Here is a 20287-nt window from a genome sequence, read left to right as displayed (position 1 = left end):
CCGCATCCTCTCCTCCAGGGCTCCAGGGCACCGCATCCTCTCCTCCAGGGCACCGCATCCTCTCCCCCAGGGCACCGCATCCTCTCCTCCAGGGCCCCCTTAGTTTCCTTACCCTACACACTACTTTTATTTTGGCTCAGTCATTTGCTGTCAATATTTGTTCCTCTCACCAGAGTGAGAGCCCTGCTTTGTTCTGTTCTCTGCTGGGTCCCGTGCCTGTTATTGGGGAGGAGGAAGAGGCACTGGGGGTGTTTCAGCATGGCTGCAGCTGCCATTATACACCACTGACTCTTGCTGCTTCTGTTTCTGCTCCACCTTGAAACCTTAAGAATCAGGGCTGGTTCCTGTGTCTCATCCACCCCCACGTTCTTAGCGCAGTAGATGCAGAGAATGTGTTTGTCAGTTGATCTGGATAAGTACACGAAGGAAGCACAGACACAAAGGACACTAGGGGAACCAAAAGACAAAGTCTGGGGAGGGATTCTGGATTTGAGCCTGATTAGACCTAGCATTGATTGGATGGGGGTGTGAAGGTGAAGGAGTCAAGCAGGCTTCAGGTTTGGGTAAGATTTGATGGGGTCACAGGACAGCCAGAGGTGAGCATTGCTCACTCTCCATCCTAACGTCTCTGGGGTGGTTGAGCAGGGTTTGGACAGCAGGGAAGAGCTAGAAACCTCTAGACTGGTGAGGTAGATATGTGAGCGTGTGCCACAGTAATATAAACCAGTAACGGAAACCAGTGTGCGCCATGGGCCAGGGAGATGGTGCCAGAGTGAGCGACAGAAACCAGTGTGCTCCATGGGCAAGGAGACGGTGCCAGGACTGAATGACAGCCCTGATGCAGCCAGTGAGAGTTTCACCACTAAGGAACGCAAAAGCCAGCAAAATCCACAATTCCATTCCTAGATACACATGCATGATAAGTGAAAATGTATAAAATACACAGAACCTTGTATGCAGAAGTTCATGGAAACATCATTCATTATAGCTAAGAATTGGGAGCAAGCCAAATACTTATCAACTAGTGAAGAGATAAGCGAGTTATGGCAAATCCATATAGCCATCAGAAGAATATGTACTCCATGGTATGACGTGGAAGAAGTCACAGGTGGCCACATGTGGTGTGACTTCGACAATAGGAAGCATCCAGAACAGGCAAATCTGAAGGGATAGAAAGACCACTAGTGGCCACATCCAGTTGGGACTAAAAGGAGGGACTGGTACAGTTCTTTGAGGAGCACCGGAAATGTTTGTGACTTAGTCTTAGTAAGGAAGAACCCAAAGCAAGAACCTGAACATACTGCAATAGCAAGTAGATGGGTTCCACCGTCCTAAAAGACATTATTGAATTAAGTTATTTCATGTATTAAATTATTAAATTAAATGATATAGAAATAAATTACAAATTTAAGACTACACTCTTTGGTCAACCAAACTAAACAGTTTAGGAAGAATTTGGCTTGCATTCTGGCACACTGGTCTCACTCTGGGTAGCTAGCAAAGGGTTCAACACTGGTTGCTGCCCCACTGGCTTAGTTAGTACATGAGTCATTAAAGGCACTAAGAGCTTGATTGCTAAGGGAAGCCACCCCGAAGAAGGGCATGGCCAGTAGATGCTGCTCGCTAGGGGCAGCTGACTTTAGTTGACTGTGACGCATTAGAAACTGGCTCCTGACTTTCTTTCTCTCTTTTCCCAGAGATCCCAAGTGTGACTGTGACCCAGCTGGCATCTCTGGACCCTGTGATTCTGGCCGCTGTGTCTGCAAACCAGCTGTCACCGGAGGCCACTGTGATAGGTCTGTGTGAACCATGTCCTCTGAAAGCTTTGGGGAGACCGCCCTGGCACCTGGCATAAGAATTAATCCCTCACGTACTGTTGCGGAAAGCAGATTCTGACCAAATGTTGAGAACTTCTTGCAACCTCTCTTCCAAAACTGAGCTTCCAAAACAAAAAAACCAAGGCCTGTGGTTCACTGCAGTCCATTTTCTGCTTTGGGTCCCTTTGCTTTTACTTGATGGAGGCAGAGGACCCGAGAGTCCCCTCCTGGGTGGCTGGGATTCCCAGGTGCTTGGATGTGAGATCATGTGACTGAAGGTCTTGGGAAATGCCGGGCCTAATTAAGCAAGTTGAGGAAAACCCTTGTAAGGGAACCATGGCAGCATATGGCCATATATAACCATCTCGTACTGAAAAGGACCCGCCCCAGGGAGGGGATGGTGCTTACATGCACGCACATGAACTGAGGCACCACGTTAGAGCCCTTTGGCCTGAGCCATGTTGGGGCAGGTGGAGCAGTGAGGAGCCGTTCACTCTCAGTTGCTGCCTCAGGATACCCCTTAAGTACAAACTGTGTTCAGACTGTACTCGGCTCTCCCCTGAGATGGCGGTGCGCAGAGGGACTGTGAGGGTGGCCTCACAGCTGAAAGCCTCCTTCACAATTCCTTAAAAGAAAGCAAGCGGTTTCCTGGCACCCTGTCAAACGCTTCTACCTGGGCAGAAGAAGTGCCAAATGCATTCCTAACTTGTGTTTGCAGGGGCTTCTTTGCTGCTGAAGAGAGAGTTAGGAATAAATAGCTTGAGTGTTAAGAAAACAGTCTCTTTGTGAAAGCCTTCATGTATGTGGTCGGGGGAGGCCCTCTGGAAACACGGCTCATCAGTTAAGAGTCCTTGCTGCTCTTCCAGAGGGTTACAGTCGAAATCCCAGCATCCCTGTCCAGTGGCTCACAACTGCCTGGAACTCTAGCCCATTAGGTCTAGTGCCCTCTTTTGGTCCTGCCTACATACATGCGTCATACCCCTACACGGATACACACACACACACACACACACACACACACACACACACACACACACAAATTTATTTTTTAAAAGAAAACGTTTGTAGCGGCGGAGGGGAGACAGAGGCAAGTTGAGACCGAGTTTTCCTCTGTGACATAGGCTTAGAACTCATTGTGTAACTAGGCTGGCCTTGAAGTCCTGGCAATCATCCTGCCCCATCCTCCCAATGCTAGGATTATACCACTTCCTGCTTGAAAGTATTATTATTATTATTATCATTATCATCATCATCATCATCATCATCATCATTTTACTGTTTTGAGACAGGGTTTCGAAGTAGCTACAATAGCAGAAGGTATCTTTCTGCCTCTATTTCCCAAGTACTGGAATTAGAGACATGCCACTAAACCTGTCTTTGAAAGCCTTTTTAATTCTAGAATATGAAACAAAATAGCAAGCTACCTAAAGCAACAGTTGCCATCACCACAATTAGTGTCCCAAATGACACTAGTGGTCCATTTGAGTGACCACGGCTGTCATGCATGCTGATCGTCCTTGATTCTTCATCCTTTGCCATCTGACAGCATCTTAAAGTCTTTAGGATTGGCATGATCCCTTTCCCTCCTCCGTCCTCCTTTCTCCGTAAGTTTGAATCTTGCCTCATCTCTCTATCCTCTTCCCCTAAGCACATCAGAAGTGATCCCAATCTCCTCGGCTTCAGGGCCACTACGTCGAACAGTAGACCTGGACCACCGCAGTGCTGGGCAAACAGGGCAGTTCTTGTTTCATGTAGAGAACTCAGCTTGGCCTGGCAGCTGTCCAAAGAAAAGCTGCCCAAAGGCTTGGACTGGAAGCAGGGTGGAATGCCAACCTGTGGTTGGCTGCTTCAGGGTGTCTCTAGACTTTTATCTTGGTTATGTCCTTAGTGGCTCTTTCCTCGGTGGGCCAGGGCTAGGTTATGATGAACAGGGTGCTAATAAACACACAAAGGTCTTGGGGACTGGCGCAGCTGAGTAGGCACTGAGGTAAGAGACTTGCCTTTCTGGTCCTCACTTTGCCTTTATGGCAGATCTGCTCCGCATACTCCTGTGACCTCCCTCCCTGCATCACACACCACCCTCATCCATCACTGAGGATGGGTCAGTTATCAAGTTTTCAGACTACCAAGGCTCTGTTGAAGGCAGAAAAGTGAACACACTCATTTGTGTGTGTGGGGGGGGGCTGTGATCGCCTCTGGTGATCTGGAGTGGAGGCGGTATGTAAACTCTGGGAAGTGCCAAGTGGAAGAAAAAGTAGGCAGAGGCTGAACCACCATGGTTCAGCATGGTCGTCTCTGTGAAATAAGAAATAATTGCAGCATCGTCCTGACATCTACAATCCTGCTGCAGGTGCCGACCAGGTTACTATCATCTGGACAGGGCAAACCCGGAGGGCTGTACCCAGTGTTTCTGCTATGGGCATTCAGCCAACTGCCACAGCTCTGCAGACTTCAGTGTCCACAAGATCACCTCAACATTCTATCAGGGTAAAGTATCTCAAAACATATATAAACATTTAAAACAAATGAAAAATTTAACTCTGTACAAGGATCTATGATTTGTGCTTACAACAGTGGCTTCCATATTCATTTCCTAGTCATCATTAGTAATTCTCTAGTTAGTGTTTGTTAAGACAGAGATTGTTCAGACTGGCCTTGAACTCCACAGGCAGCAGAGGAGAACCTTGAACTTCCGATCTTCCTGATGCCTCCCGGGTCCTGGAATTACAAAATTGTGCCATCACACCCAGTTAAATTCTGTGCCTGGGATGGAGCCCAGGACCTCACACGTGCGATGCAGGCATTTACCCCGGAGCACCATCTCTAGCCCTCGTGTATTGTTTTGTGGTGCACATTATTCTGGGAGAAGACAAAGCATGTATCTTGAAAAATTACAGCCGAACAGCATATGAATAACTTAAAAACAGCTAAAAGAGACCAACTATTTATATCCCTCTGCTTCCCACCCATGTCTATTTCAAAACCACAACAAATTATTCATGTGAGAGAGGGATTTATGAGGACATCCCAGAGTCCACACTCACTAATAGCGTGGCATCCGCATACGTTGAGTCGATGGATCTCCTTCGTTAGCATGCTTCAAAACAGGGTGAACATGTTGGAAATCGATATTATTTCAGTTGGTTTAGTGTCTGTCTGACCTCATTAAGGCCAAATCTTGTTTTTGTAAATATGAGAAAAGTACAAATTACAGGTAGGTGAAAACAAGCCTGAATCACAGGAGCCCAGAGAAAGGAGCAAGCCAAAGATAAGGCAAAGGGCCAATGAGCGAGCTCAGGGGTAAAGGCACTTGCCGCCAAGCCTGAGGACTTGAGTTCGATTCCTGGGACCCTCATGGTGGAGAAGAGAACTGACTGTGACAGACACTGTGGCATGTGAACACAAACACACACACACACACACACACACACACACACACACACTCACACACACACACATGCACACAAACACGAAATAAATAAAAATGTAAAAAAACAAACTTTTTTAAATGTGAAAGCAGTCATGGACAGGAGTTGGTGGATAAAAGTGATTGGGGTATTTGGAAAACTGTAAAAGAAGGGGGAAGAAAACCTGTCTACTCTTTCGAAGACTTTTTGGCAAGCAAGCCTTGCTTTGTTTAACTCAAGGGATGATGGGAGTTGTCTCAGAGTGCTGGTGTTGTCTTGCAGATGTTGATGGCTGGAAAGCAGTTCAGAGGAACGGGGCTCCTGCAAAGCTCCACTGGTCACAGCGCCATGGGGATGTATTTAGTTCCGCCCGAAGATCTGACCCAGTGTACTTTGTGGCACCTGGTACGTGAGGGGTGGCTTCTGCAGATGCCGGTGTATAGGACTACAGAGCCAGGACAGACAAACTGACTCAGGAAGTGTAATGTGGGATCCGTCCTGCTCCTGGGACCAGCTGGAACGCAGGCCCACTTTGATAAGTCACCATGTCCTGACACTCTCCAACAATCCAGGCATCCTGGAGGTCAGCCCCTGCTGAGAGGCCCACGTTAGCCAAATGGGACGTTTCTAGATTTCCCATCAGAGTGTGAAATCAAACTTAACAGGGCTATGGGAAAACAAAAACAAAGCATGTCTTCTTAAAAGGTGAAAAATTTTAATTTATGAGTTTTGTCTGAGTGTGGGGATGCACACGCATGCAAGCTCCCTCAGAGTCCGGAAGAGAGTGTGGGTCTCCCGGAGCAGTAGTTATAGGTGCTTGTGAGCCACACACTGTGTGTCCTGGGAACTGAACCCAGATCCTCTGGAAGAGCAGAAAGTACTCTTAACTGCTGAGCCATTTCTCCAGCCCCAGAGCATGTGGTAAAGCTTTAAAAAACAGTGTTAGTGTCTGCATGGCAAAGGTCTGGCTGGAATCTGAATCATGGTTAATATAGCCTGAGCTAATGAGCACTTCCCGAGTAAGTTGTTCTTTTAGTGTCTCTGAACTTCAGTCCTCTCAACTATTCAATGAGAATGGGCATGCCAATAGTTGGGAATTATTGCCATCAAATACGTGTAGAGCTGGGGAGATGGCTTAGTCTCTAAAGTGTTTGAGTGAGCATAAGGATTTGAATGCTAAGCACTCACACGGAAGCTGGTCACAGTGGTACGTGCCTGTAACCCCAACCCTAAAACAGTAGAGACATAAGAATCTCTGGGGCTTGCTAACCAGAGAGGCTTGCCTAGTTGATGAGTTCCGGGCTCCATGAGAGACCATGTTTCCAAAACTAGTGTGCAAAGTGATTGAGGAAGACACCCAACATCAATATCCAGCCTCCACATGCCTGCTCACTTATGTGTACACACACATATTCATGCTCACCTGTACACACAGAAGAACATGCACACCAACACATACACAGAAATGTGATGTCTGCAGAAGCATTCCCTAAAATATAAAACACTTTTAACAAATGGCAGTCTTCCTGGATCTTTGTACATCAGCCTGTCTGCGATGGTCACGCTGTGAGCCATCTAATAGGTAGAATTGTCTTATGACGAGGGTCTTTCAGCACCGCTTCCGTAGCCAACTTATCATGTAGATGTCACAACCATGATATTTACTGACCCTTTTGTCAGGGAGGTTTGAGATAGAAGAGGGGCGGGTAGGTCACACAGGACTCTCACAGAAACGGACAACATTAATCCAGTTTGTGCATGTATTTGCCTTCCCAGAAGTACCACTGATCTTTCAAAAATCTACTTTACAGCCAAGTTTCTTGGTAATCAGCAAGTGAGTTATGGGCAGAGCCTGTCTTTTGACTACCGCGTGGACAGAGGAGGTAGACACCCATCGGCTTACGATGTGATCCTGGAAGGTGCTGGGCTACAGATCAGAGCTCCCCTGATGCCTCTTGGCAAGACGCTTCCCTGTGGGATCACGAAGACTTACACGTTCAGGTAAAAAGAGGCCCCAGGCACATCAAACAGTGTAAGGCGTGAGTCCCTTGTTCCTGTGCTCACATAGGCGTACTTTCATCCGGTAAGCTCTTCTGAGTCCCAGGAGTTACCAGACACGGTTGATGCATGCAGAAACAGGACACTGTTCCTTCCCTCCGGTAGCTGACAGGTTCACAGTCATGGGGAGGAAATGATGGCAGTACCACCTGTTGGTGACTGAGATGACAGGGTGGACACAGGTATTCTGAGCGAACACAGGAGGTACAGCTGTACTGGAACGATAGAGGTGTCTCAAGAAGATGAGGCAAGCGTGGAGAGCCATCTTGAAGGAAGGGAAGAGGGGTAGGCTAACAGCCAGAGGACGTGCAGGTGACGCTCCCAGCAGTTGAACATGAGTGGAGCGAGAAGTGAAGTGAAGGGGATGGGGAGGACTGAGGTCAGAGAAACTGGCGTAGGGGACATCGTAGAGACTGCATCATCCGATAGAAGTGTCTTTGGAGTGGTGTGTCCAGAGAGGCAGGGGCAGGAAGCTGTGTCCACTCAGTGCTCCGGACTGTGTTAGAGGATAGGAAGGAAAGATGGTCCTTGGTCCTCCCAGAGCTTGGGGTCTGGTGAGATATATAACACACCTGAAAGCAAGCACAATACAATCCAGTAGCTGCTCTTGTGGTGGTATGCGTTCATTTTGGAATGAGCTTGGGTATGCCTGGAGTCACCAAGGAGAGTTTCACAAGGCTTCAGGTGTGTCCACTGAGAATGGAAGGCTACACAAGGCTTTTCCAGGAAGAAAAATTAGAGAAGGATAACCTCCATCCGAGTGCGAACTTCTGAGGATGTGCAGAGTCATTATATAGACACACACACACACACACACACACACACACACGTGTGCGCGTCTGGTGTCTTCAGAGCCTAGAGACGCTGTTGGATCCTGCAACTAGAAGTAGATGGTTGTGAACTGTTGTGTGGGTGCTGGGAACCAAACCCAGTTCCTCTGGAAGAGCAGCTGGTGCTCTTCACCACTGAGCCCATAGAGGATATTTTCGTGGTTTGAAGATAGCATGTAAAAGGGAGATAGATAAATCAGGTTGAAAAGTCTGGAGAGTACTTATCAGGCTGTATCTTAGGTATCATTTCAGAGCGCTTAGATCTTGTCTATGCTGGCAAGATAATGGAAAGCCACCAAGAAGCTGTATGTCAAGATGTGTCCTTGGGAGTGGTGGCAGTACTTAGAAGTTAGAGGCGGGCAGATCTCTGATCTCTGTGAGTTAGTTCAAGGCCAGCCTGGTCAGAGTGAGTTCCAGGACAGCCTGGGCTACATAGTGAGATTTGTCAGACAGAAGCGCTTGCTGCTCAGATCTGGAAACCGGAGTTTGATCTTTGAATCCCCCCCCTTTGCTGTTTGTAGTTACAAGCACTTAGCCTGCCCTCAAGCTCCCTGGGATTCTCCTGTTTCCACCTCCCACCTGGCTGTCAAAGCTCTGTGATTACAGGCATGTGCCACAGCACACACTTTACACGAGTCCCGGGGATTTAAAAGCAAGTCTTTGTGCTTGCACGGCAGGCACTATACCTTCAGAGCCATTTCCCCAGCCCTGGGTAAAGTTCTTAACTGAGTGTTTCCTACTCTGATGATATATACACACCCTTCCTGGCTGGATTCTCACATCCTCAACCTAGTGAGGTTCTCAGGGTTCAACTTACATGCTTTCTTTGTATGAGCTTTCTCCAAACCCAGGCAAAGTTAAAGACATCATGCATTTCCCTGGTGTTCTGTGTGTGAGCTGCTAACAACACTTTCTGCACCGTATTGTTATTGCTCACTCAGGCTCCCTGACTCAATGGCGAGCACCCCTACCTAGTTTGCTTTTCCTCCAGGCCCTTAACTTCCCATCCAAGCCAAGGTCACAGTCAACTTTGTTGTTGTTGTTGTTTTCATGAATTTATTCTTTCACTGTAATGCTGGGTTGACTGCAGGGCTTCCCACATGTTAGGCAAATACTCTACCACTGAGCTGCATTCCCAGCCCCACAACCAAGTCTTATTTAACCAGCCAGTCAGTGAATGGAATGAAAGGGTTTTTCTTGCGATCAATAGTCTAGTAAAAGAAATCTGAACGTGAGCACAGAGGCTACTGGTAAATGCACGAAGGCATTCCTACGGCAGATGCAGCTCAGTGGTAGAGCACTTGCCATGTGCGCGTGCACGTGTGTGTGTGCGCACGCACGTGCATGTGTGTGTGTGTGTGTGGGAGCTGGGTTTGATCCCCAGCACTCACTTACAGGATGATTCAGGGAAGGTATAGATTTGGACCTTTGGAAAGGACCAGTGAGATGTGCTTAGCTGACAAGTGAACCATTCAAGAACAGAACTAAGAACGGAGAACAACTTTCGAGGGCCAGCACTTGGGAAAGTCAAGTGTGTTTAGTACTGGGCTATGCAATGGTTAAGAATACAGTGTATCGAAGGGTTTGGGACCAGGTTGCGGTGACTCCGGGGAGCATATACACTGGCACCCCTTCCAGTGCTCCCTGTGGGATTTGCTCTTCTAGTAAACAGAGAAAACCCCAAGATGCTCTCTATCAGAAGCTTTCCCCCAGGCAGGGCTCCAGAACCTAATGGTTCCTACCTTCTTGGGTGCCATTTGTATCAGGTAGCAAGGTGGCATGACTTGATTTGTGAGCACTGAAAAATGTTCAATTCTGTAGGTTAAATGAGCATCCAAGTAGTCACTGGAGCCCCCAGCTGAGTTATTTTGAGTACCGAAGATTGTTGCGGAACCTTACCACCCTGATGATCCGAGCTACCTACGGAGAATACAGTAAGTGACTGAGAGAGGGCAAATGATCCCATTCTTCCCTGGTTTGAGTGTCATCTGCTTCCACATCCCATGGGGGCAGGCTCCAAGTAAGGAGACAGGCCCCTTGATGTTGAGTCTGTGTTTTATATTTTTTTTTCCTAAAAGGAGCATTTCTCTAGCTCGAGGTCGGCTCTCATGAATAGAAATAAATGAATAGCAAGTAACTTCTTTGCTAAGAGTCCCTTCAGTTCAGTTATGATGACCGTGTTTCGCTACAGCCCCGTTTATTCATCACGTTGTTATGCTCAGTGCTATTGTGTTTGAACATGTCTTCTGCTAATTCGCTGCTGTGAACTTCCTATGCTGGGCCTTCTAATCCCACATGCTATTACTTAAAGGGGAGGTTCGTTCCTCACACTGCTAAACACTGTGTCCAAGGAAGTGTGGCTGCTCTGCCATGTCCATGTCCTTAATGCCATGGAGACAGTGGGGAGTAGGAGTTGGGTTGTTACTGTTTGCCAGGTACATCATGTCACGTAGTGTTCCATTAAATTCTCACAACGAACCAAGGGGCCAGATAATGCTACCACGTCTCTACTAGACTGAGGACATGAAGTCTGGAGAAGTCAAGGAATTTGCCAAATTCACACAGTTAATGTGGATCCAGCCACAATTTAGACCCTCATTTTCCTGACAGCAACTGCTATAGCTGCCCACATACCATGTGTGGACACCACCTGGGTAGAGAAAACGAAACCCTGGCTGATCTTGGACAAGGCTGGCCTTGGTTTGCAGAGATTCTCCTGCCTCTCCCCCACAGTGTGCTGGGACTACAGGCCTGGACCAACCACCATTCTCTGTCATGGCTTTAGACCTTGCTAATTCTGATTTCTGCTTTCTCTTGCAGGTACAGGCTACATTGACAACGTGACCCTGATTTCAGCCCGCCCTGTCTCTGGAGCCCCGGCACCCTGGGTTGAACATTGTGTATGCCCTGTGGGGTACAAGGGACAATTCTGCCAGGATTGTGCCTCTGGCTACAAGAGAGATTCAGCCAGACTGGGGCCTTTTGGCTCCTGTATTCCCTGTAACTGCCAAGGGGGCGGGGCCTGCGATCCAGACACAGGTGAGTGAAACCTGGACCAGGTGTCTGGGGGAGAGCAGCTGAGTGGCTCTCCCGTGGAGGCAAGAGCTGGGGAAGAAATACCACACCCGAACTCACTTAGGAGATGGGAAACGAATGGGGTGCAAGGGACTGAGGTCAAGGGAGATGGACGTGGCGATAGTACACTTGACCCCTTTTGTTATGGAAGTGCCACAGGATTGTGAGAGAAAGGTGCCAGGTTACAGGAAATGACTGTCATGTACAGGGCAAGGCGGGGGAATTGGTGTTGAGTTGCAGGTATTATGTGGGGAGATCAAAGGCCAGTCAGGGTCTGATTGGGAGTGGCAGCAAATGGTATGACCGTGAAGGACAGGGGAACAGTGTTATGCTATGGATCGTGAGGAAGTGTGTGTCTATAAAATGTGAGGGGTGAGGGTGAGACCCAAGGTGGTGGCCACGTTTATATTTGGTTTTTGGGTGGAGATGAATGCCAGGGTTCGGATTCTGGGGGAAGCTCTGTAATCTGATCCCCACATTCATCCACATCGAAGGAGATATTTTGTCTGACTCTGCCATTTCTCTCTCCGACCTTCCAGGAGATTGCTATGCAGGGGATGAGAACCCTGACATTGAGTGTGCTGACTGTCCCATTGGTTTCTACAATGACCCACACGACCCCCGGAGCTGCAAGCCATGCCCCTGTCACAATGGCTTCAGCTGTTCAGTGATGCCTGAGACGGAGGAGGTGGTGTGCAACAACTGTCCCCCTGGGGTCACAGGTAAGGCCAGCAAAGTGGCCTTCAGTCAGCTTCTTCCTGGACTGATGCCGGGGACTGTGAATAGCTTCCATCCTGGAGACTTTCTGGGAAGTTAATATTGCTTCGGGTTAGTCAAAATGTGCACACTCTAAAGCTAAGGATATGTGTGACCTGAGCGGGGTTGCCGATTGAGCAGGGGCTGGTGCGGTTATGGGGGAGGGGGAGAAGCATAGTGCTGGTTTGTTAACAGTCCTGTGTGTTTGTTTAGGGAATGAAAGGTTCAGACCAAGTAAACGGGAGGTCTAAAGCCCTCTGCTTCTCCAGGGTCTCCTGTAGCCCGAGCTGGCCTTGAACTTAGTTTTTGAGGATGACCTTGACCTCCTTTTGAAAAAATTATTTTTAATTATCTGTGTAAGGGGAGTATGTGCGCATGAGTGCGGGTACCCACTGAGGTCAGCAGAGGCCATCGGATCCCCTGAAGCTAGTCAGGTCGTTGCAAGCCATCTGACGTGGACGCCGAGAACTGAACTGGGGTCCCCCGCAGGAGCAGCATGTGCTATTAACTACCATTGCCATCTCTCCAACCCTGACCTTGGATTCTTGGTCTCTTGCCTCCACCTCCCACATGCTGGGAGTAGAGTGTGTGCTATCAATCCCCAGGGATCAAACCCAGGGTTTGTGCATGTGAGGCCAGTAATCTACTCTCTGAGCTACGACCGTAGCCCCGGATGATGTTATTTCCTGATGAGCTAGGGTTTGAAGGAGGACTCAATGCCCCTGAGTGTCACATGCCTCTCAATCTGAAGAACGAAGCGCTCAGCAACAGCCTTGATATCATTGAAATTTCACTGCCTTTGCCCCTCTGTTGGCTTGACCCAACCAACTAAGCCTCTTTGTGGTGCTGTAATGTTCTAACCTGTGGTGACCAAGGCCATCAAATGGCATGCCTGACCCCTGCCACACGCACCTGTTCCTGAGGGTACTGTCCTAGGGGCCTGGGTTTAATGCCTGCTTTAGTTAAGGTGTTGTTGTTGTGAAGAAACACCATGACCGTGACACTATCATACAGGAAAAAATTAATTGGGGCTGGCTTACAGTTCAGAGGTTTAGTCCATTGTTGTGGTGGGAAGCATGGTAGCAACAGGCGGATATGGTGCTGGAGAGGGAGATGATAGTTCTACATTTGGATCCGAAGGCAGCAGGAAGAGACAGTGACACCTGGCTTGAGCATCTGAAACCTCAAAGCCCACTCCCAGTGGCACACTTCCTCCAACAAAACCACATCTGCTCCAACAAGGCTACACCTCCTAATGGTGCCAATCCTTATGAGCCTATGGGGCTATTTTCATTCAAACTACCACAATGCATCTGCCAGATTCTTCTGCCTGGAGCCTTAGACCTCTCTCTCTGGTCCTGCTGCTGTTAGGTAATCATCTGGGGTGACCACATCTTCCTTGGTTCCTTCCCAGGTGCCCGCTGTGAGCTCTGTGCCGATGGCTATTTTGGAGATCCCTTTGGGGAACGTGGTCCAGTCAGGCCTTGTCAGCGCTGCCAATGCAACAATAATGTGGATCCCAATGCCTCTGGGAACTGTGACCGGCTGACAGGCAGGTGCTTGAAGTGCATCTACAACACAGCAGGTGTCTACTGTGACCAGTGCAAGGCAGGTTACTTCGGGGACCCCTTGGCTCCCAACCCAGCAGACAAGTGTCGAGGTAGGACTAAATCCCAGACAAATTAAGCCCCCCCCGTGTGTGTGTATGCGTGCACATATGTAAACACATATGAACTTGCTAGAGTCTATAAACGGATGCAAATGACAGACAAGGAGACTAATATCATGAGGCAGCAGGTTCCATGACCAGACTGGCTCCTGACCAATCTGCACCATTCACTGCCAGAAGCCTTAGAGCAGTGGCCCCTGCACCAGACTCTGGAACTGGTGCTCAAGGCTCTCAAATGGTTAAACCTGGGTGGGAGAAGTTAAAAAGGTCAGGTTTACATTCCTGAGGGGAAGAGCAGATAAAGTGGGGCCACATCCTCTGCCCAACCCCAAGGCAGGTAGGCAGAAAAGAAGCAGCCAGACCTGTCACCTGAGAGCAATAAAGGACTCACAATTGAGCTGAACAAACGGAAGTGGGGAGGGGGCGGGTCATTAGCTGTTTGAGAGACCCTCTCGGGAAGTCAATGTGAGTATGTACAGAAGGTAACCCTTGGAAGTGCTCCTGAGGAAGCCTGGCTTCAAAGCAGCTGTTGTTGCAGGGGCTGGGGGGCTGGGAGGAGGGGGGACAAGGGCTGCTTGAGATCAAAGCCTGAGTGAGCAGGTGCGTTTCTCAGCTCAGCGTTAGAGTCCAGGCCCACGTTCAGCCCTTAAACACGGATGCTGATGGTGACTCTGGAGTCGGGAACTTAGAAATGTCCCTGTTATCAGATCCGGACACCAGCGTGTCTACCTGAAGGTGGCTGAGGACCCTGTGACTAGATGTGGCGTTCATGCCTAGAATCCCAGCACTCACGAGGCTAAGGCAAGACATTTCTGAGTTAGAGGCTGAGCTACTGAGGAAGGCCTTGTTTTGCTTTTGTTTTAAAAGTAAATAGACACAATGGTGCATAAATTAACCCTTTCCTCATTTTGCATTTCATTAAAATTAGACCATATACTTCTTCAGTTAGCTGTCTAGGCCCGGCCATTTGCTGCAGTTCACACCCCAGTACTAAAGTGGCACTGACAAGAACATCCTAGCTCCTGGGAGTTCATTGCTAAAAAAGGAAGAGGCATGGGAAAGATGTGCGTGTAATACAGGACACTCAGCTCCGAGTGAGAGCAGCCCCTCACCCACTGGGACATCCTTGCCTCCTAAACAGAAACTGGCACACAGTAGGGCTCCTGCCTCCCCTGGCCTTTCCTGCAGCGCCAGGAAAGGAGCAATGGCTTTTCTGAGCCCTCACGGTCCCTTGCCGTTTGTTTGTTCTAGGACCTGAGCGAATTATTCAGCCTCTCTGAGCTCACATTCCTCATCGGTAAAACAGAGGGCAGTGTTTACATCAGGCTCAAAATAGGCCCTAAAGAAATGTACTTTATAAGCAAAATCAGGGTGCCAGCAAAGTGCCCGGTAGGAGGAAGATGAGACTTACTTATATAGGAATGTGCTTGCGGCCACAGCCGTGGAAAGACCTGACATGGTGTGAGTGACAGGGGCAGGACAAGTTCCCTTTCCCTTGCCACATCTCCTTTTCTGGGATGAGTGGGGTAGAAGGGCACCATTTATCTGCCTCTTATCTCTTAGCCTGCCACTGCAACCCCGCGGGCTCGGAGCCTGGAGAGTGTCGGAGTGACGGCAGCTGTGTTTGCAAGGCAGGCTTCGGAGGCCTCAACTGTGAGCACGCAGCACTGACCAGTTGTCCCACTTGTTATGATCAAGTGAAGATTCAGGTAAGCCTGCTTCTCCTTCCCAGCCCCCAGCCCCAGGCGGACAGATTCTGAATGACTCTGTGCCCTTGTTCTATCACAGGTGTACAAACCCCAAATTTCCTGGGCATTGGTATTTGTGTTACTTAAAAAAAAACATGCTATGGGGTGCAAAATGGCTCTGTGGAAACCCTGAGTCCAATCCCTAGAGCCATGTAAAGGAGTAAGCCACCTCCCTCCCAGGTGTTGTCCTCCCTGGCATGCGTACACACACACATACAGTAATAAATACATAATACATAAATACAGTAAAAAAGTTAAATTATACTAGAAACATTGCACATAATAATTTTACAGTAGCTTTCCACTCTCATCTATACCATTTTCAACACAGTCTGGCAGATCCCGTCTCACTTGGTACTCAGGACAACTTAGTGAACCTGGGGAGGAAAGTATTCTGAATTCAGTTCTCAAGGGTTACTGTCTGAAAATACTTGTGATTTTTTTCAAAGTGGCACACCACATGGGATCGGGAGTGATGCTCATGTCCCCCAGAGTCTTTCCATTTGTCCTGGTTAGTTTTTTTGCCAACTTGACACAGACTAGAATCACCTGGAATGAGGAGCCTCAACTGAGAAAATGCCCCCATGAGGTTACCTGGAGGCAATCTATGGGACAGTTTCTCAATTAGTGATGGCTGTGGGAGAAGCCAACCACTCTGGTTGGTGTCAGCCCTGAGCAGGAGGTCCTGGGCTGTATAAGAAAGGCCGAGTAAGGCGTGGAGAGCAAGCCAGTAAGCAGCGTTCTCCGATAGCTTCTACTCCTGTTCCTGCCTGGGATTCCTGCTCTGACTTCCCTTTATTGTGAACTATAAGCAGCAAGATGAAATAAACCCTTTCCTCTCCAAGTTGTTTTTGGTCATGGTATTTACCACAGCAATAGAAGGCAAAGGAAGACTGTAACACCCGATTTGGTGTTACACCCTCGGTACAGTTCGTGCGCCACTGTACCAAACGCGAGTCGGGCAAAGGCCTGGAGGTTGAAAAAAAGACACAGAGACACCAGGGTCATTCGAAAGGAGATCAGCCGAATGCCACCTTATTCAGCCTTTGGGAAGTCCTTATCTACCTAACTGCAGCACAAGGATTTCCGCCCAGGCAGGTGGGAAATTACCATATTAACAAAGGAGTGAATGCCCTACAGCTAACCACCAGCCTGGGCAGGGCTAGCACAGAAACACACAGGAAGCTTAGTTAGTTGATCATAAACTGTCCCCATGAATGCACCACAGGAATAAGGGAGACCAGGGCCCTACAGAAGACCCCACTGTAATGTGCCACTTCTAGCAAGGTTCCGTCCAACTCCAAGATATGACCTTATAAAACAAGTTTCAGAGCAGATCACGGCGACTCAGGTTTGCCTTCCCAGCCTGCAGGAGGCTGAGACCATTGCCGAGAGTTTCAGGCAATCCTGAGCTAACTAGTAAGTTTCAGACCAGCCTGGTCTACAGATGAGACCCTGTATCAAAAAATAAAATGATAAAATTCAATAAAAACTTAAACTTCAAAGATGAATGAACTTGATATTGATAATTACTAATAATTATTAATGATTAAGGGACAAATTGAACTTCATATGTAAGCAATCTGGGTTTTTTAAAGATTGTTTTTTTAAATTATTGTTTTAAAATGTATATGGGTGTTTTGCCTGAGTGTGCGTAAGTCTGTGCATCTCAGGTGTGCCTGGTGCTCACAGAGAACCAAAGAAAGCATAGATCCTTTAGATCTGGAGTTACTACCATGCGGGATTGGGAACTAAACCCAGGTCAACACATGGTCTTAGCCACTGAGTCATCTCTGCAGTCCCTTAATCTGGTTTTGGGGTTTTTGCTTGTTTGATTGGTTGGGTTTTTTTGTTGTTGCTTTTTGGATTTTGTTTTGGTTTTTTCGAGACAGAGTTTCTCTGTAGCTTTGGAGCCTGTCCTGGAACTTGCTCTGTAGACTAGGCTGGCCTCGAACTCACAGAGATCCACCTGTCTCTGCCTTCCGAGTGCTGGAATGTGACACCACCGCCCAGCTACATTCACCTATTTAATAGCCTGTAGAAAGCTAGTTTGAGGGTCTCCTGTAGCCTAGGCTGGCCTTAGACTCACTATGGATTCTGAGGCTGTCACTTTGAGCCCATGATCCTCTTGCCTCTGTCTCCCAAGTGCTGGGATTACAGGTGTGTTCCACCACATGTTGCTAAAAACTATACATTTTATTTTCATTTTGTGTAGTAGTAAGAACTAAACCTCATGTCTGCTAGGCAAGTACTCTAACACTGAGCTATATCTCTAGCCCTCAATAGCCTTTTCTAGAAATTTCCCGATGCCAGGTTCTGATAGGCATGTGTAAACATTAACCCATTGAGCACAAGAAATAACCCTATCTTTTTTATCACCCCAGTTGTATAGAGAAGAAAATGACTTGCCAAGGTCACTGCCTAGAGTAGTGAGCCAGGATCCACACTCAGTAGGTCTAGCTCAAGAGTCTAAATCTCAACCACCATGACACATCAAGCTTGTCTAGCTGTTGTCCCCTGGATACCCGCTGCAGTTATGGGGATGAACTCTGGTCCTCATCCTGTGTTCTGATTCCTTTCCTGTGTGTTTCCAGATGGGCCAGTTTAGCCAGCAGCTTCAGAGCCTGGAAGCCCTGGTCTCACAGGCCGGGAATGGTCGTGGAGGTGCAGTCTCCAGCTCGGAGCTGGAAGGCCGCCTGCAGCAGGCTGAGCAGGCCCTTCGGGACATTCTGAGAGAAGCCCAGATTTCGGAAGGTAAGGAAGGCCAACTCCCTAATAGCTAGGAGATTCATGGCCTAGAAAGAAGTGTGACACTAGGTCATAAACAAAGTCTTCTGTGGCTGTCAGATCTGCAGTATCTGCAGCCAGCCTTTGCCTGGGTGGAAGTACTGAATATGACGGTCTCCTGGCGCCTAAGTGACAGGGTGAAGACCGACACAAACGTCCATCACCCACGTTTTCTCATTCAGCTCTAAGTTAGTTGGCCTTGGGAGTTAACTCAGTTATTCTACGTCAGTCTTGCTTTTTCTCTTTGTGCGCAGGTGCCAAGAGAACCCTCAGTCTCCAGCTGGCCAAGGCAAGGAGCCAAGAGAACAGCTACCGGAACCACCTGGATGACCTCAAAATGACTATGGACAGGATTCAGGCCCTGGGCAGTCAGAATCAGAACCGAGTTCAGGATACAAGCAGGCTCATCTCTCAGATGCGCCTGAGCCTGGCAGAAAATGAAGCTTCCCTGCAAAACGCTGTATGTTTGCCTGGCTAGGGCATTTACTCTCTGTATTTAATTGGTTAGGGTATTCATTGTGGCCATGTTGGGGGCTGCTCCACAGGTCTCACTGGCTCACTCTCTGTCCCTGGATGGCTTAATCTACCTGGCAGGTAGCTGGGCTTTTCTTCTTTGTAACAGATGCATCTATCTATCTATCTATCTATCTATCTATCTATCTATCTATCTATCTATCTATCTATCTATCTATCTATCTATCTATCCTCTATCTATCTATCTATCTATCTATCTATCTATCTATCTATCTATCTTCTATCTATCTATCATCTATCTATCTATCATCTATCTATCTATCTATCTATCTATCTATCTATCTATCTATCTATCTTCTATCATCTATCATCTATCTATATCTATCATCTATCTATCCATCCATCCATCATCATCCTCTGTCTATCATGTGTCTATCTATCATCTATCTCATCTATCTATCTATCCATCCATCCATCTATCATCTATCTATCTATCTATCTATCTATCTATCTATCTATCTATCTATCTATCTATCTATCTCTGTGTCCTTTGCCCCTGCAGTTTCCTACAGAACTGTATTATACACCCCTCTGTAGTTTATTTCTTTCTAGACACATTTTCATAATAGACAAAATCCTGCCTTTCCTCTTTCCTTTATGTGGAATTTAGTTTATTTCATATTTGTATTCTCTGCCCCTAATGCAGTATGTAGCTGTTGTTGTTATTTGCTGCATAAGTGTAAAAAAAGATAAAGAAATGAACTAATGAGTGAGTGAAAACAGAAAGAAGAAAGGAAGGAAGCAGGGAGGTGGAAGGAGGGCCTCTGATGGGAACATGGGCTGAAAGTGAAAGAGTGAGCTGGTGCCTGTGCCATCAGCACACGCTCCTTGGTAGTCCAAGGTGCAGTAGCAGAGGGAGGTATAGTTGAGCCCCTTATATTTATGAGTTTGGAGGCTGTGGTGTAACTGTGCTTAGTGTCGAGAATGGCTGTGATCTCAGCACTCAGGAGGTCCAGGCAGAAGAGCAGCAAGTTCAAGGTCAGTCTTCACTATACAGTGAGATCCTGGCTCAAAGCCAACCCAAACAACATGGGTGACAGAGGTGTTTGGCAGAGGCAGGAGGACCAGGATCAAGGTCAGCCTTTGCTAGATTAAGGCCAGCCTGGGGTATACAAAAACTGGATTCAAAAACAAAGCAATGAGCTAAATAAGAAAGGAAATGGAAAGAAAATCAGATAGTATAATGAAAAAAAATCTCATTGATATTGTTTTGACTCCCTCGTTTGAAAAGTATTTATTGTAGAAAATCAATAAAAACTCCCTATGATCCAATTACCACTAAATAAGTATTGTCAAAACTTAGTATACTGGTCAGGGAAGAAGGCTCAGTAAGTGTTTGTGGTGGCAGTGTGGAGACCTGAGTTCAGATCCCCAGAGGACAGGAAGAGCCAGTTGTGGCGGTAAATGCCTCTATAACCCCAGTGCTAGGAAGGGGACAGGGACAGGAGAATCCCAGAGACTCACTGGCTAGTCAGTCCAACCTGGTAAATTGTTAGTGTCTCAAAAAATAAGGTTGAAGCCGGGTGATGGTGGCGCACGCCTTTAATCCCAGCACTTGGGAGGCAGAGGCAGGCGGATCTCTGTGAGTTCGAGACCAGCCTGGTCT

General features: G+C 47.8%; 1 protein-coding gene across 1 annotated transcript in view; it reads left to right on the top strand.

Moving 5' to 3' along the window:
* Lamc2 (laminin subunit gamma 2) overlaps positions 1-20287 on the top strand; it is a 65065-nt gene that overhangs the window by 30788 nt on the left and 13990 nt on the right. The window contains exons 4-14 of the mRNA XM_005363872.2: positions 1698-1796; positions 4168-4304; positions 5507-5629; positions 7036-7225; positions 9934-10046; positions 10933-11151; positions 11727-11909; positions 13358-13603; positions 15176-15321; positions 17955-18114; positions 18402-18607. Of these exons, the coding sequence (XP_005363929.1) occupies positions 1698-1796; positions 4168-4304; positions 5507-5629; positions 7036-7225; positions 9934-10046; positions 10933-11151; positions 11727-11909; positions 13358-13603; positions 15176-15321; positions 17955-18114; positions 18402-18607 (1822 nt within the window). The remainder of the gene's footprint in view (positions 1-1697; positions 1797-4167; positions 4305-5506; positions 5630-7035; positions 7226-9933; positions 10047-10932; positions 11152-11726; positions 11910-13357; positions 13604-15175; positions 15322-17954; positions 18115-18401; positions 18608-20287) is intronic.

Source organism: Microtus ochrogaster, assembly GCF_000317375.1.
Source record: "Microtus ochrogaster isolate Prairie Vole_2 chromosome 6 unlocalized genomic scaffold, MicOch1.0 chr6_random_2, whole genome shotgun sequence".
In the NCBI taxonomy this organism is placed as follows: Eukaryota; Metazoa; Chordata; class Mammalia; order Rodentia; family Cricetidae; genus Microtus; species Microtus ochrogaster.
The sequence above is the reverse complement of the archived record's forward strand: the minus strand, read 5'-3'. Positions and strand labels throughout refer to the sequence as shown.